Below are 18,015 nucleotides of genomic sequence, written 5' to 3'. Positions count from 1 at the left end.
TGTAGCCACTGGCCTACACCACAGCCATAGCAACACCAGATCTGAGCCATGTCTGTGACCTACACCATAGCTCATGGCAACACTGGATCCTTAACCCACTGAGCAAGGCCAGGGATCAAACCCACAACCTCACGGTTCCTAGTCGGATTCATTTCCGCTGCGCCATGATGGGAACTCCAAAGAACCATTCTTGATTACCATAAATGATTGTGTATGGTGCATAATATAACTAAGTCACACTTCAGTCTCTAAAGTTGGTGATTAGTATGAATTAATAAATATAGAGGAAGTCAGCAATATTAGCAGGGTACCAGCAATAAAGTATCAGTAAAAAATGCCAACAATAAAATTTCACAAGTTATGCAAATTTCCTCATCAGTTTTTTTCCACAATGGTTAAAATTTTGTAAAAGCAAGAAATGTTGTTTCATTTATTTTCTCTTGCTCTAACTGGCTTAGCATGCATGTGCTTAAGACAAGTTAAATGATCACAAAATGGGTAGGAGGAATAAGAGAAGGCAAATCATTACTCTTTCTTATTAAGAATGAATGATTAGGAAGGTCCTTCTGCGGCACAGTGGGTTAAGAATCCAACTGCAGCCGCTTGGGTCACTGTGGAGGCATGAGTTCCATTCAGTTCCTGGCTGGGAACTTCTATATGCTATGGGTGCAACTGTTTAAAAAAAAAAAAGGAATGAATGATTAATTCCAGAACAGTTGCCTGTACCCAATTACTGTGCAGTATTAACACTTAGCTATCAATAAGCTCATTTGTCTTTTAATTTAAGTTATTAATTAGAAATACTATATTTTCGATGTTCATTGGACATTTTATAAAACTGGAAAGTCAATTAAAGACTATCTTTGTAAAGATTATGTTTGTAGGAAGAAGATGCTGCAGCACTGAATATTTATAAAATTGTTTATTGTGATGCTAATGATAATCTACATGCATTGGTTAGCTTTGTTATAGTATAGAAATCAGATATTTTGTTTACCATTTCAGTGATCCTTGCATCCTGGTTCATTATATCATGTATAAAAAATGTCATTCTACATATACATGTTTTATATGTATACTAGTTAACATGTAAGATAACACATTTGGATTTTCTTTTCTTCTTTTTTTTTTTTTTTTTTTTTTTTTGTCTTTTTGTCTTTTTGCCATTTCTAGGGCCACTCCTGCAGCATATGGAGGTTCCCAGGCTAGGGGTCCAATCGGAGCTGTAGCCGCCGGCCTATGCCACAGCCACAGCAACACGGGATCTGAGCCGCGTCTGTGACCTACACCACAGCTCACTGCAATGCCGGATTTTTAACTCAGCGAGCAAGGCCAGGGATCGAACCTGCAACCTCATGGTTCCTAGTCGGATTTGTTAATCACTGAGCCACGACGGGAACTCCAACACATTTGGATGTTCTAATGAGCATGTGTATTTTAGAAAACAAAATACGTTATTTTAAATGTAAAGTGATTTTAGAAAACAAAATACATTATTTTATTCAGATAATCATAGTATCTCCAGTACTGGAATCTAATGGCAAGTGGAAAGTTTTGAGTATGTAGTAATATTATTTTAACTCCAGGAAAGTAGGGAGAAGGGAGGCATATGATTATTAGACATTTAACCATGTTCCAAACATTTGTTCTAAGTGTTTTGCATTTATTATCTTACTTAGATCTCCTAACAATTTAGTTTGTAATTATTATTTATTAAGTTCATTTTATATATTATGATACTGAGGCATAGGCATTAATAAATATTTTAGCCAGAATATAAACACAGGCAGTCTAAACTTGTACATCTCACTCTTTTGTTGTTGTTGTTGTTATCATTTTTTTAATAGTTATTTCCCCCAATATGATTTTTTTCTACTGTACAACATGGTGGCCCAGTTACACTTACATGTCCACATTCTATTTTCGCACATTATCATGCTCCATCATAAGTGACTAGACATAGTTCCCAGTGAATTCTCACTCTTAAGGAGTATGTCATTCTCCTTTCCTAAATAAGGAAGTGAATAAATGTATGTATGTAAGTATGTATATAAAAAAATCTTTTGCCAAGAATATATAGGAATCATTAATACTGGTACCTAGCAATCAAGCATACAAACCAATGCACAAAACCAGTTAATTTACTGCAAAATAAATTACCTTTTTATATGTGTGGAATTATTAAAGCATGTAGCTTTGATGTAATTTTCATGAATATATATAAGCAGCTAGCTACAATATAACATAAATTGTAGATGGATAGAACTGATCAGTAAAATTGGTATGGGAGAGATAATAATTCTGAAGAAATTGGAATATATATATATATATGTATACAATTAAAGTAGACATTCCTCTGGATATTAACAAGAAAGAGAAGAGAAACACAAGTGTGCTGTAATCAGCTGGAATCTGATAGTATAACAGTGCTCCCTTGCATTTGGAGCTGTGTTATGCTAGTAATAAAACTAGATTTATATTGTTGTGGGAATATTCCAAACACTTCCTCTGATTTGCTGATACCTTTTTTTAAACTACTTGTGCAATGTGAAGCATATTACTTTTATAATGCTTTGTATTGCTATGCTCTCTTTTTTTCCCTTGTGTTCTCCCCTGCTCAGTGTTAATAAGCCTTTATTACCAGCATACTGGATTTAGGGTAGTGTCGGATACTTTTAGAGTGGTAGAATGCGTTTTATAGCCCAACAGTATGGCTCCATACATTTGAAGAGATTTCAAAACTAAGTTCTACCTGTGTATTATTTAGATTATAAAATAATAAACACATTTAACGAATGTTCATTTATCCTATGGTCAGTTTTTTGAAAGCCTACTAGTTAATATGATTGAATAAACTGAAGCATTTCTCACCTGTCAGCCACTCGAAACTGGATTTGGTTTATGTGTGTTTTGAAGTTGTAGAAGGTACTTGGGTTTATTACTGAAAATTCTATTATGACCTAGTTGTAATGCCTCATCAACTGGAATAAAATGCTATAATAAACAACAAAACAATTTCTATCATAGCTTGTTTTTATATCTATTTTTATCTAACTACAGAACAAATACCTAAAAATACCCATTAAAGGGCACTAATTATATTACCAGTATTGTGTAAAATGCATAGGAAATGTGGACCCTTGAGAGGACTAAAAAAATGGATTCAGTAGAGTTTCCAACACAAAAAGTAGTTGACAAATATTAAATATTATGTGCTAATTTTTTGCATTGTGAATAGTAAATGTATTGCTTGATCAGGAATACATAAACACAGGCAGATGTAAAACAATTACACAAATGCCACAAATACTTAGGGGCAAAGAGTGCAATAACTGTAAAGATAATGTGTATAGATGCACACCATATCTTTTTTGGTGCACATTTTATTGTTTTTATTATTTTGATACCTGAAAGGAAATCAAATGTTGTTTCTTTTTGTGATGACATATATGTATTTTCTGTTTGCTAATATGTATCTAATATGGAACGCTCAGTATATCTGTTTTGCTTTCTTGAGTCATTATAGCAATGAACACCTTTTACTGTGACTTGTTACTCCATTGGCCAAATCCATTTAATATGCAGTATGAGCTGCTGCCTATTGATACTAGTATCCTCAGAAAGGAGTTCTAGAATCCTCATGATTTTTTTGCTACTGACTCAGAGGAACAATGATGTATTCCAAATCTAAGCTCTTGGTGCCGTGAGACTTAGAAAAACTTATGTTTGTTTTTTAAAAAATCATAAACACATTTGTAAAGTCTGTTATAAAATTGGGAAAGATATGTTCTTTTTAAGGATATTTAATTTAAATATGTTAAGACTTTACCTTAAGTCCTTTTGACTTACTTGAAAGCAAACCTTAAAATGATTTGCAGTTTTATGAAGGTATTGCCATTCTGTCAGCCAAGTCCCAAATCCTGATTTATTTTATGTTTTTCTCTCCCTCTCTCTACTGCCTCATCCCTACCTTGTACAAGTATAGCTCATACCAAATCCTGTTACTTATCCATGCACTAGTCCCAACCACATGCTACAAGTTTTGCTTAGGCCTTAACTCTTTGCTTATTAACTACTGTAGCCTTTGATTGATCTGGCTTCCAGATTTGTCTTCACTCTTCAGCTTCAGTCCATTCTACAAATTAGTAGCTGGGTAATCTGAGTGCACTGTTCTAAGTGTGTCCAGGCATAGCTGAAAGCTTTCCAGTTGCTTCTGAATTTCTTAAGGCACCATTTTTTCTTCTTCTTCTTCTTTTTTTTTTTTTTGCTTGGCCAAGAAGGGCCCTCCACAGACTTGGTTCTTCCTCTCTTTTTGCCCTTTATTTGAGATTTTTGCCTTTTTTTTTTTTTTTCAAACATTCTTGCCTGTAACTCTGATCTCTTCTCTAAGACTCGAATTTTCCAGCTGTCTTCCCTTCGTCATCTGATTCCTACCTGGCTCTCCAAGCTTGGGAAAATAATCGATTCTCCTAGTCTACAGCAGTCTTTTTCTCTCATGAAACCAAGAGCAACTTTCCCTAAATAACATAGTTTTTTAGGCATTTAAATATTCTGTTCAGTAAAACTTAAAACAACATTTTCTTCGCTGTTGTTCCTCTCCCCATCCTTTTTAGGGCTTCTCCTGGGCCAGCTCACAGTACAGTTTAAGGGCTGTGAGCCCCCTTTCTCCTTTAGGACAGCTTGGAATTACACATAGCTATGCTATGGAATGTGCCTCTCGGAGTTCCCGTCGTGGCCCAGTGGTTAACAAATCCTACTAGGAACCATGAGGTTGCGGGTTCAATCCCTGGCCTTGCTCAGTGGGTTAAAGATCTGGCGTTGCCATGAGCTGTGGTGTGGGTTGCAGACGCGGCTCGGATCCCGCGTTGCTGTGGCTCTGGTGTAGGCCGGTGGCTACAGCTCCGATTCGACCCCTAGCCTGGGAACCTCCATATGCTCTGGGAGCGGCCCAAGAAATGGCAAAAAGACACACACAAAAAAAGAATGTTCCTCTCCCTGAACCACTGCTGTATTTTCTTGACCCACATATCCAGATGGTGTTGGAACCCTTATTTTATTGACATGTGAAGTTGCACTGAATTTATGATATTTAAATTCTTAGGCAGTATTTCAGTCTTAACTCAGAATATCTGGGTTAGACTTGATTCAGCTATTTACTGACACTTAAAACATGAAAGAAATAATCTCCTAGATGATTGGTTTCTTTATATGTGAAATTTGGCATTAGTAACAGACCTCTCATTTTGCAGGGTTATTCTGAATCCTAAAAATAATATCCATCTGCTGGCACATTAATAACTTTATATTGCATTATACTTAACCCATTTTTAGACACTTAATATGTCTAATATTATCTCATGCAATAACTCATTGAACGCTCAGAATAACTCTATGTGGGGGCTACTGCATGTGAGACTGAAGAGCTTAATAATTACCCCGGTCACAAGCGGTTAATGGTGATACTGGAGTAGACATATGGCAGTGTGGCTATGGATCCTAGTTGTAGCTATGCCATCCCACTGGTTCTCTGTAAGTAGCACTGGACATGTTAGCCACCACTGCTCTGTGCTTTTCATGTTATGCTTTCTCAGCCAAAAGTTTAGTAGTTTCAGAGACATATCAAGTCAAGCCATTTGTGGATTCAAATCCTAGAACTTTTTCCCATTTTCATTTTAATTTAAAAAGGAAGAATTCAGGAGTTCCTGTCATGGCTCAGTGGTTAACGAACCTGACTAGCATCCATGAGGACATGGGTTCGATCTCTGGCCTTGCTCAGTGGGTTAAGGATCTGGTGTTGCCATGAGCTGTGGTGTAGGTCACAGACTCAGCTCAGATCCTGCGTTGCTGTGGCTGTGGCTGTGGCCAGCAGCTATGGCTGCAATTTGACCCCTAGCCTGGGAACCTCCATATGCTGCCAGTGTGGCTCTAAAAGACAAAAAAAAAAAAAAAAGAGTTTGGAGTTCCTGTTGTGGCGCAGTGGAAACGAATCCAACTAGGAACCATGAGGTTGATGGTTCAATCCCTGGCCTCACTCAGTGGGTTAAGGATCTGGTGTTGCCATGAGCTGTGGTATAGGCTGCAGACATGGCTCAGATCCTGCGTTGCTGTGGCTGTGGTGTAGGCCGGCAGCTGTAGCTCTGATTCGTCCCCTAGCCTGGGAACCTCCATATGCCGCGAGTGCAGCCCCAAAAAGAAGAAGAAAAAAAAGACTTCCACTGTGGTACATTGGGTTAAGAATCTGACTGCAGTGAGTGGCTCAGGTCATTGCAGAGGCACAGGTTCACTCCCTGACCCAGTGCAGTGGGTTGTGTTGCCACAGCTGTGCCATAGATCACGGCTGCAGCTTGAACTCAGTCCCTGCCCTGGGAACTTCCATATGCTGCGGGTGCAGCCATAAAATTTTTTAAAAGGAAAAGAAAATAAATACAATGTCTAAACACTCACAATAACAAGCCCACTTAATGATTAAAAGGACCAAATGCTGTGCAAATTTAGGGGGCAATCACATGCTACAATTAGTGCATTTTGACTTGATTTATTATTGGAAGTTAGAGAATTCAGTATTTCAGCAATGGAAGCAGTGCAAATATGGTGTACAAAATACTCAGTGTAAAGATAGTTTGGGAACTTACAAGCTTTAATCCTTTTATCTATTTTAGGACTTTCTGGGACAAGTGTTTTGTACATTGGGGGAGATTGTTGGTTCACAGGGAAGTCGCCTGGAAAAGCCAATAGTGTAAGTATTATTTTAATTTAGACAATGACATTTTAACTCTTCCCTTTTCTATTTTGGCAGTTTTGAATTGATAAATACATGGTTGTAGACCAAAAGTGTGTTTTAAAATCTTGAGTTTTCTCTTCCAACGAATCATTTTGATATGTCTGTAAAGGATAATTTATATTTCAACCGTCATATGCCACACTACAAGATGTTCACAAAATCAAATGAGTACATTTAAACAAGAAAATATGTTGTTTTCCTTTTGGTTGTGTTACCAAACCCAAGTTTGTGTGCCCATCGCACAGTGAGGCCAATCAACACTGAGTTTGGAGCAGAGAAAGGTTAATTGCAGGGCCTTGAAAGGAGATGGGTGGCTTGTGCTCCCAAAGCCCGAAACTCCTCGAAGACTTTCAGCAAAGCCCTTACAAAGGCAAGGTGAGGGAGAGTGTGGTTAGTTGTTGCCAACTTCTTGGGGTGGGATCCTTTGCTCTTGTAGCTGACCACGTGGATCAGGTCGTGGTCAGGTCACGATGTTCTTGTTATTCTCTGTTCAGGTCTGGTCATGGTCAGACTATCCTGTGTATTTCAAACTATAGGCAACATTCTGTTACAGAAGGTGTGGAGCATGACTAAGCATAGGCAACAAAGCACAAAGGTTAAAATGAGGTTAAAATAAAAGGAACAGATCTAGTATGGCGTCAGATTTGTTCTTCCCTATTGCAGTGGTACTGTTAATTCAGAGATTAAGTACTCTTTGAAAAAGAGATTTTACTCCTTTGGGCCAGGGACTAATTGTAGCAACACCTTTTATGTTTAATAAATGCATTTTTGGTGACTGATATTTTAATAATTTTTACTACAAAATTCATCTGAAGAGAAAGCAATGTAAGTGTTAAGGAAAGGTGGCCACTAAGAATTACATTTTCCATATTCATATTCAGTTATGGGGCTCATGTTTAGTTTTCAGATCATTTGCCTGGGATGATCAATTTTCTTAGTTTCATATAAGGCAGAAAAACCTAGATATTTTTCTTAATCCTTTCCTTGTCCTCCATCTTCCTCCCTAATTCTGAATTTTTTGGATTCACTTAACTTTTTAAAAATCAAAAGATCTAGGAAGAATACCAAGGCCATTGCAGGGTGAACCACAATGTCTAAAAGTTTAGGGAGTTTTGAAGTTTATATTCACCAATATTTTAAGAATTTCAAACTCACAAAATAAATATGGCAAAACTCCACAACTCTATTCACTGTTGACATCAAACACTTAAAATGGCTATAGCATTATTCTCATATTCCCTGTCTAAAATGGAACTTTATATTTAGTGTGTTCTTCTTAGGCTAACAAGTAGTCTATGAATTCTAAATTCTTTTAGCTTAATTTTTTAGAAGATTATTACTGAATGTCAATTTGAAAACTTTTGCATTCCAACTACTTTTAAACAGTCTTTTCATGTGTAATTTTTTTTTTAACATCATTGTAGAGTTTGGAGGTCTGTTTCAAATGTATTTATGCTCACTTTAATAAATCAATAAATAGTCTATAAAGCAAATATAAATGTTTTATTAATTATATATAATTCTTATTGCATTGTCTAGTAGTCTAGTGACTTAAGCTCACAAGCATTCTAGATTACTAAAGCAGCATTTTTTTGTTGTTGAAAAAATAATTAATATTATCTATACAGAAAACTCTTAAATTATGTAGAATTTTTCCCAGGAGAAAATCAGCCTTATATTCTTGAAACATATTAAAAAGTTGATATGATGATGGCTGGGGTATGTGGTGAATTGAATGTAGTGTAAGATATGGTCTTTGTCCAGCTAATCCAGCGATTCCTACTGGGCAAGACTAACAGAAACAAATTCATGCTACAGGGGGAAGGGTCCTAGAGTAATGAATTGCAGAATATGCCAGTGTAGTGGGTGTTTGCTGGCAGTAGAGTCATAATCATTTTACATAATCAGAAAGTATGAAATGCTCTTCAGAATTTTCTAAGCTCCTTCTGAGGCTAGGGTAGCACAAAAGAGGCAAAGGCTTGGAGACCTTTTCGGAAAACTTGGAGCTACTGTAACTATATGTTTTGCTTCATATATACGGTATTTGCAATTTAGGCAACTTTCTTTTGTATTTCTTATAACTAATTATAATCTATATAATACATTAAATATAATTTATTATAATATATTGATATATTATAAATAACTAAATTAATGTAATATATTAAGTATAATCTATTACAGTTCTTGTAACTAATCTTTTACTCAGCCTTTGACATTGGGTAATCTTATCAGGCAAATAAACATTAACGGAGTTCCTGTCGTGGTGCAGCAGAAATGAATACAAATCCAACTAGGAACCATGAGGTTTCGGGTTCCATCCCTGGCCTCGCTCAGTGGGTTAAGGATCTGGCATTGCCCTGAGCTGTGGTGTAGGTCGCAGACGCAGCTTGGATCCTGCATTGCTGTGGCTATGGCGTATGCCGGCAGCTGTAACTCCTGTTGGACCCCTAGCCTGGGAACCTCTATATAATGTGGGTGCAGCCCTAAAAAGCAAAAAAAACAAATAAACATTAAGAAAAGGGCTTAAAGGTAGCTTACTGTTGTAGCAATGGGAGATTTAAAAAAAAATTAGTAGATTTAATTAGGCAAGTCTTAGTACTAAATGGGTAATGAAATGTAGAACTTGAGTAAAGCAGAGATAGGCTACAAAAAAAAGACCTAACAAACTATAAGAATTGCAGAATGGTGGGCCTATTACATGAGAAAATTAGATATTTGAGATAAAGAGAACAGAGGAAAGAGATGAGAGGGTTCTCAGGAGATTAACAGCAATAGGACAGTAAAATTGAATGCATTTAGCTTGCTAGTGGAAGGATATTTTGGATTTATTAATCGAAGCATCAGGTAATATAATCATGTGCTCTCACCTGAGCAGTTACTCCAACCCAGGTGGTCACTAGATTGGAAACAAACAAAAAAATGTTTTGTAGTCACCCACCCTCTTGCTTGAGAGAATATTGTCTTGTATTAACAATTAGGGCTATGAGAGAGGCATGTGTCTAGAGAAAGGGGGGACATGTGGATTGAAGAACTAGGTCCATTGAACTAAGCATTCTCTAGGGCTCTTGAAGTTCAAGTGCTTTGAGAGAAGATGCAGCTTCTATTCAAATGGCATTTTACCTCCTTACCTCAACTTGAAATGGAAGGCAGTCTAAACCATTCATATTTTTTTGTTTGCAAAAGCATGGTTGGGTTGAGGAAGAGTGAAATGTTGCTTGCATGGAAGCTGTATCTGCCTGTAATGTAGAAGCAGCCCTTCATAGCAGCTGGTCCACTCAGTGGATGCTTTCAGATTCCACACGTGCTCTTGCTAACTCCTGATCAGTGGCATCTATTCACATGTACTCAATTTCTGAACCTATCTATCGGACAGATAGATGGTGGGGAGAGATGGGAAGGTTGAAAGATAGAGTATTTCAGTGGAGGAGGGCCTGGCTTTGGAAGAAAGGATGAAGCCAGGTTCATGCTGGAGCTGTTGCAGGGTCAGGGACGTGTTTTCTTCTCTGAAATTTGATGACAAACACAACTTCTAAAGATTTCTTGTTTTATCCCATAACATATAAACATCGTGGGATATATGAAAGCCTGACAGAAATGAAGTTGTTCATATTGGGCAAATAATATGTATTTAACATAAAGCTCTTACATCTGTTTCTCATAGTTTCTTTTGCTTTCTCCCACCCGACTCCTCCCTTGTGAACCTGCCCTGGCCAGAGCTTAGCTCCCTAGGGCAAAGGTCACCTTGCAGGATGATCACTAAACGTGGTTTTTTTTGTTGTTGTTGTTGTTGTTTTTTGTCTTTTTGCTATTTCTTGGGCCGCTCCCACGGCATATGGAGGTTCCCAGGCTAGGGGTTGAATCGGAGCTGTAGCTGCCGGCCTACACCAGAGCTACAACAACTCGGAATCCGAGCCGAGTCTGCAACCTACACCACAGCTCACGGCAACGCCGGATCGTTAACCCACTGAGCAAGTGCAGGGATCGAACCCGCAACCTCATGGTTCCTAGTAGGATTTGTTAACCATTGTGCCACGACGGGAACTCCTAAACGTGTTTTTCATGGTCTGATCATCATGGTTGGAGGTAGACATAGAATGCGTATACTCTCCTGCAGCCCTTACCTTTGGCAATCTTGTTAAAGAGTTAGGGAATTTTGTTCTATCTGACTAGGTATAGGCTTTGGAATGGTAGCAGAGCACACCTCCTGAGGCAGATCATCCACCTGCAATTAACAAAAGTGACTCATCGTGAATTTTAAAAGTCGTCCTGTGTTCCAAATGTTATTTATCTTCAATACCTTTATCCAAATGATTTAGTGCTTGCTTACTAATTTGTTTTAGGTTAGAAATTTGTTCTCCAATTAGTGTGCCATTTATATTCTAAGTTATTCAAAATATTCCCTCATTTCCTGCTTTTTAAATGGCCCAGTTTAAATTATTTTTGGTTAAGGTTTTCCAAAGAATATCTGCTAGCTTCTTAATCTAATTGTGTTATAATATCTCCTCAGAGGTGGTCGTTTAGAAATGATTTTAACTATAAAATTTGGAAGTTTAGAGATATACTGGAGCTTTAAATTATTTGTTATTAATCAAGCCTTTGAAAACTAAGTTGTGTTTATTACAAAGGAAAAATGGTCTCTTGTAAATAGTTTCATATCCTATTAAATAAACAGAATTTGAATTTAATCTCATCTTATTTCCTATGCTTCGGTTATTGCTGTCACTTTTAAAAATAGGTTTTCTCATTTTCATGAGAATAAAATCATTTTTTAAGATTTTTTAGGAACTTATGTGAAATTTTTTGAAATTGATGTTCAAGAATTTTTAATTTACTTTTTTTTTTAATCACTGCACCTGTAGCATATGGAAGTTCCTGGGCCAGGGATTGAATCCTACCCTGCAGTTGCAGCAACATGGGGTCCTTTAACCCACTGTGCCGGGCCAGGGATTGAACCCACACCTCCTCAGTGACCCCGAGTGGCTGCAGTTGGATTCTTAACCCACTGTGCCACAGTGGGAACTCCCTCCTGTCCAACCCCCGCACGTGCCTTTTGCCTTTTTTAGAGCTAAATATGGAAATTCCTAGGCCTGGGGTTGAATCAGAGCTACAGCTGCTGGCCTACACCACAGCCACAGCAACATGGGACCCAAGCCACACCTGTAGCCTATACCACAGCTGATGGCAACTCCAGATCACCAACCCACTGAGAGGCCATTGTACTCGCATTCTAATCAGGTTCATTTCCGCTGAGACATAACAGGAACCCCTCCCTCCCTGCCCATCTTTTGAATTGAATTGTTTTCTTTTTCTTGACATTGAGTTGTATGAGCTTTTTCTAAACCCACGGTGCCACTGTGGGAACTCTTTTAATTTTCTTTTTAATAGCAGCTCAAGATTTTCATAATTTCAAACAGTCTTTTCTGTTGGAGTCAAGTTTTGAACAAACACATTTCTCATATTTTAATTCCATCCTCCACTTTGGTCTCTTCCCTGAGCCCTTCTAAAATGAGTCTTGTGCTACTTAATTTGTCACCAACATTTACTGTGTCTTCCTATGACTCATCAACTCCTCTCTTTAGGTCGTTCCATTATTTAGAATTATACCCACTCAGCAGTGTGTTTTCTCATGCTGTGAGATTATATCCAATTTTCTTCATGACGCTGTCAAAGAGTCGTCTTCTATCTTTAGAGATCTCTGTGATGGATTCAGCAAAGCCTTCCAAAATGCAAGAATCAGCACCAGTTTAAGAAAGATTGCCATTCTCTTTTTTGGGAGTAAAGCATTTATTATGTTCATCATGTAATAAACTGTGTTCCTGTTACTCTTAGACAGGCTGGGACTGGTTTCAAAAAAAAGGATGGGACGAGGATGTAGGGACTGGTTGTGATTAGAAAGAAGATTCTTAACTCTGGGAAGAGTGGGAATGCCAGGGGTAATTGAACCAGCAGCTGTTTTGACTGCCGGAAAAGGTTACGTTCTTTGTAGGCTGACTATAGCAGCTTGTGATCTAGGCAATAAGAAAGGGATAGAGGATAAAAGGAGAAATCCAAGAGGAATTAGTGAGTATCCTAACAGGTGTGAAGAGAACAGGGACAGGACTTTGGAGGCAGGTGATAACTGGAAAACCAGCTTATAGTTGTGTGATGGATACCAGCATCCCAGCTCTAACATAGGACTCAAGGGTAGAGCCCAATGGGTGCAGAAGTTCAACAAGAGAAATGTGGGGAGAGAAATAGAGCAGAAAGAAAGCTTGGGAATAAGGCAGAAGATTCAAATAGAAGGAAATATTTGAGGGAGACTTGAGGCAGAACCTTAAAAGGGTGGTTTAAAAATCGGACTCAAGGGGAGTTCCCATTGTGGTGCAGCAGATTAGTATCCATGAAGATGTGGGTTCGATCCCTGGCCTCGATCAGTGGGTTGCCATGAGCTGTGGTGTAAGTCACAGATCTGGCTTGGATTCCCCCATTGCTGCAGCTCTGATTTGACCACTAGCCTGGGAACTTCCAAGTGCTGCTGGCCTGGCCCTAAAAAGCAAAAAAAAAAAAAAGAAAATTCCGACTCACAATGGCCTTATTCTGAAAGCTATGCTGTGGCTCTGAGAACATGTAAAGATCCAGGGTCAGCATGAAAATGAAGAGGAGGAGAGAGAGGGCTAGGTGAATGCTTAGTCTTAAATTTATAATAAATCAGTACGTGTCTTTATTGTGCAACTTCTGCATGTAAAAATATAGTCAACTTTGGGGGAAATTTTGAATCTCAAAGTGTTCTTGTTTTATTAAATTCTCTGAAAATTAGGTTGATACTGTTATTCTCTCTGGTTTATTTTGTTAGAAAGAAAGAATATTGCTCTGGGAATTAGAAGATGTTTTAAGTCCCATCTCTGCTACTGACTTGCTATGTAATATTACAAAATTTGCACATCTATGTTTTTAATCTGTGTATCACATTTTTAATGCGAAGAATTTAGCCACAGATAAGTAATTAGCCACTGTAGCGGACTTGATAGCACATGGACTTTGGAGGCAGTCAGACCTGGGTTTCATAATTTATTAGGTATATAATTTGAGGAAATTACTTTAAATTCCTGAACTCCGGTTTCCTCATCCAAAACATATGATTAATAAACTTTCAAGAAGATTGTTGTAAGAAATAGCAACACTAAATATAACGCATTTGTCCTGGAATTTAATAAACACTCAATGATTATTATTGATATTTATGTTGTTATTAAATATGGTAAATATCTTTTAGGAAAGCCTCTTTTACTTTTCTAAAACAATATTTTTTTTCTATTGTACAGCATGGTGACCCAGTTACACATACATGTATACATTCTTTTTTCAAGGGATGGAGAGAGGGAGGGGATTATTGGGTGATTCAGACCTGGATAGGTCTTTTCCTATGCAGAAAGACCTCTTAAACTGAATCACTCAATAATCCCTTCCCTCTCTCCCTCCCTCATTGAGTTTACCATCTATCCATTAAATGAATAATCGCACAAATAAATAAAAATACATATTGATATGTTCCATGAAAATTAGAATACAGACTAGAAAATAGGCCATTTTTAGTATTTTGAATTTTATCAGGCACAGTGGGAAAATTCATGATTTTTGTTCAGAGAGGTTCATTCATTTCCATGCAGAAAATGGTTGTAGGTGGTTAACAGAATTACTAGTAATTTAGTTATTGATGGAATAATCTAATTTGGAGAAGACAAGTAGTAAAGAGTTTGGACTAAGAAAATGAGGACTTGAGAACGATGTCTAGATACTCATGTTGCAACAGAAGAAAGGTTGGGGGAAAAACTGTAATTGTAATGTATACATGTAAGGATAACCTGACCTCCTTGCTGTACAGTGGGAAAATAAAAAAATTAAAAAAAGAAGATGAGGACAAGTGGGCAGATTAAAAATACATTCTGGGAGTTCCTGTCGTGGCGCAGTGGTTAGCGAATCCGACTAGGAACCATGAGGTTGCGGGTTAGGTCCCTGTGCTTGCTCAGTGGCTTGACGATCCGGTGTTGCCGTGAGCTGTGGTGTAGGTTGTAGACTTTCAGATTTCTTGGTCCATGTAACTGGGAGAATGAATGTACTATATTCTGACAAGGAAAATGTCATCCATTTCTGGGCCGATGACTGATCAGTAAGCTCTAGGAGTAGATGGGTCCTTCTGTCCTTGCGTGCTAGATGCTGGGTGTTTACCAGCATCTAGCATCTGCAAAACTTCTGCAAAACTTCATTTATATTTGCCTAACCTCAGCAAGTTGGATTGAAAAAATGGTGGAACATCCTAACTGAAGGAAAGAAATGATAAGATATCAGCTGTCTTGGAGTTCCCGTCGTGGCGCAGTGCTTAATGAATCCGACTAGGAACCGTGAAGTTGCAGGTTTGATCCCTGGCCTCACTCAGTGGGTTAAGGATCCGGCGTTGCCGTGAGCTGTGGTGTAGGTTGCAGACGTGGCTCGGATCCTGCGTTGCTGTGGCTCTGGTGTAGGCCGGTGGCTACAGCTCTGATTCGACCCCTAGCCTGGGAACCTCCATATGCCATGGGAGAGGGCCTAGAAAAGACCAAAAAAAAAAAAAAAAGATAAGAGCTGTCTTATTTTGGAAGATGGGTTCTAAATTATATAGTACCTGCCTTTATTGAATACACATTCTTGGTTTCACTTAATTTTAATCTAAGTCTCTAAAGGGTTACTGTTTGTATAGACAATGTTTAGAAATCACATTGGAATAAAGTCTTTCAGAGAAACTAAAATTTTCTCTGTGTTGAAATTCATTGCTCTTTTCTTCCTTTCCCTGTCTTATGTACGGCCTAATTTGCTGATTCTGGGATTCAAAATGTTGGCTAGGGATATTAGTTCTGTAATTCAGCAAACTAGGAGGTGAGGAAAGACTTTGGAATGAGTATCTCAGTCTGGCCTCTAACCTACGATGGCATGAATGTTTGGCGCAAATGTTTGGGGATTGTTTCAGCTTCTGTACTTAGACTCAACTGGTTCTTTGTCATCAAAGCAAGTGAAAAGGAGTGGTGCATTGTTTTTTTTTTAATAATGCTAAAGGGTAGCTTTGCTAAACTTCTTGTTAGTTACTCAGTATTCTGCCTGGTTTTACAGATAGTATTTTCTGTAACCCTCAAGCACCATTAAGAGGTATGTAGGTATCATGAGGTATTATTACCCCCCACCCATCAGAGGAAGAAGTGATGTAAAGACTCTGGAGAAACCAAGATTCACAAAAGGTTGTTTGGTTTCTAAGCCTGTATAGGCTTAACCACAGCACTGTAGTACCTTCAATGAATGAATATATTTATATACAGCTTTGAAAGGAATTTAAATTTTTATTTAGGAGTTCCTGCTGTGGCACAGTGAGTTAATGATTTGGCTTGTCTGTGGAGGCACCGGTTTGATACCCAGCCCAGCGCAGTAGGTTAAGGATCCAGCATTGCTACCGCTACGGCATAGGTTCTCAGCTCCAGTTCAGATTCAGTCCCTGGCCCAGGAACTTCCATTTGCTAAGGGTGTGGCCAGAAAAGAAAAAAAATTATTTGGTTTCATTTTTGTAATACAAAAGTATTTACTGAAAAGTCAAGAATGTCTCTGAATGGTGATAAGAAAAGCCGAAAGTTCCCACCCATTTTGACGGTAGGTCATTTCAAGGACTATAGGCTCCTTCTCATTATCTCTTATACACACAGCTCTTTCCAGGCATAGACCAGTGTCTCACTTTTCCCAGAGGTAAACAGTATTCATCCCTCTAAAAATGTCTGCTTCTTGCATCCGTCTTGGGTCATGAAGACTCAGTTTCTGTTGGTTACTCCAGGCTTCCATATGATGTGATCACTGAGAAGACAGCAGTAATTCCAGCAGTGAAGTCTGGCTTCCTGGCGTCCCCAGTCTCTGTTCTGGGGGGTGTGGGGGAGGCAGCGGCCACTCTTTCTCTAGTCAACTAAGATCAAAGTACTCTTCTCTAGAGGTAGCATTACATTTTCTCAGAGCCAGAACAGTATAGATGGGAAGAATCCTGGACAGACTCTAAAATAAATACATACATATTTTTAGAAAGAAGCAAATAAGTATATCAAATTTTTTTCCCCAGATCTCCTGGAGCATCATCATTTTGAAATCACAATATGCGGATGAGTAGACTGCATGATATCCTTATCATTTCTGGTCATTTCTTCATTTGGTCACACAGGATAACTTGCCTCCATTTCTAAAAGGACGGCTTTCTTTTGTTTCTTTTCTTTTTTCTTTTTTTGTCTTTTGAGGGCATATGGAGGTTCCCAGGCTAGGAGTCAAATCGGAGCTGTAGCTGCTGGCCTACATCACAGCCACAGCAACATAAGATCCGAGCCGCGTTTGTGACCTACACCACAGCTGTGACAACGCCGGATCCTTAACCCACTGAGCAAGGCTGGGGATGGAATCTGCATCCTCATAGATGCTAGTCAGATTTGCTAACGGCTGAGTCACGACGGGAACTCCTGCTTTCTTCCATTTCAAAGTTCTCGAAGGAGAGAGATTATTAAACACTCGGTTAGTGTTTTCCTCCCTCTCTTCCTCCTTCTTTCCCTCACTCCCCCCCCCCTGTTTATTCCTTCTTTCTTTCCTAATTTCCTTTTTTCTTTCTATTTTTCAAAAAAAGCTTTTGTGAATATTTAGCTTTGATTAGGCTATAGTGTTGTTTAAGGTACATGTTGATTCTCATGGTGCCGTAGGTTGCTCTGAGAATAAAATTCTAGTAAGTAAAAAATCTCAATAATTTTTGCTGCTCCCTGTCTGCTTTGTTACTAGTATTGATTAGATCCTCCCAGTAATTGTAGAGATCGTGCAATTGAATCTCAACATTTTCTTAATTCGAGTTAACTCTAATGCAAGACTAGAGAAGACAGTTTAGCCAGCTGACATTTACAAATACATCTAGATTCCAACATATATTTTCAGTCATCTGTATGAATGTATTCATTTATTTTTTTTTTACTTTTTTTTATTACTCAAATGAATTTATCACATCTGTAGTTGTATAATGATCATAACAATCTGACTTCACAGGATTTCCATCCCACAGCCCAAGCACATTCCCCCACCCCCCAAACTGTCTCCTCTGGAGACCATATGTTTTTCAATGTCTGTGAGTCAGCATCTGTTCTGCAAAGAAGTTCCGTCTTCCTTTTTTCAGAATCCACATGTCAGTGAAAGCATTGGATGTTGGTGTCTCATTGTAT

The 18,015-nt window shown here is 38.3% G+C and overlaps 1 protein-coding gene across 1 annotated transcript in view; it reads left to right on the top strand.

The window, feature by feature from the left end:
• The window catches only part of CPNE8 (copine 8), a 265,300-nt gene that overhangs the window by 88,884 nt on the left and 158,401 nt on the right, over positions 1-18,015 (top strand). Inside the window, exon 6 of the mRNA XM_013997926.3 lies at positions 6,660-6,736. Within this exon, the coding sequence (XP_013853380.1) occupies positions 6,660-6,736 (77 nt within the window). The remainder of the gene's footprint in view (positions 1-6,659; positions 6,737-18,015) is intronic.

The sequence above is a fragment of the Sus scrofa genome, chromosome 5, assembly GCF_054392235.1.
Source record: "Sus scrofa isolate SSC_HxYL_T2T_F1_AM1 chromosome 5, Sscrofa_HxYL_maternal_Yorkshire_Landrace_v2.0, whole genome shotgun sequence".
Taxonomy (NCBI): Eukaryota; Metazoa; Chordata; class Mammalia; order Artiodactyla; family Suidae; genus Sus; species Sus scrofa.
This window is presented reverse-complemented; position numbering and strand designations above follow the sequence as displayed.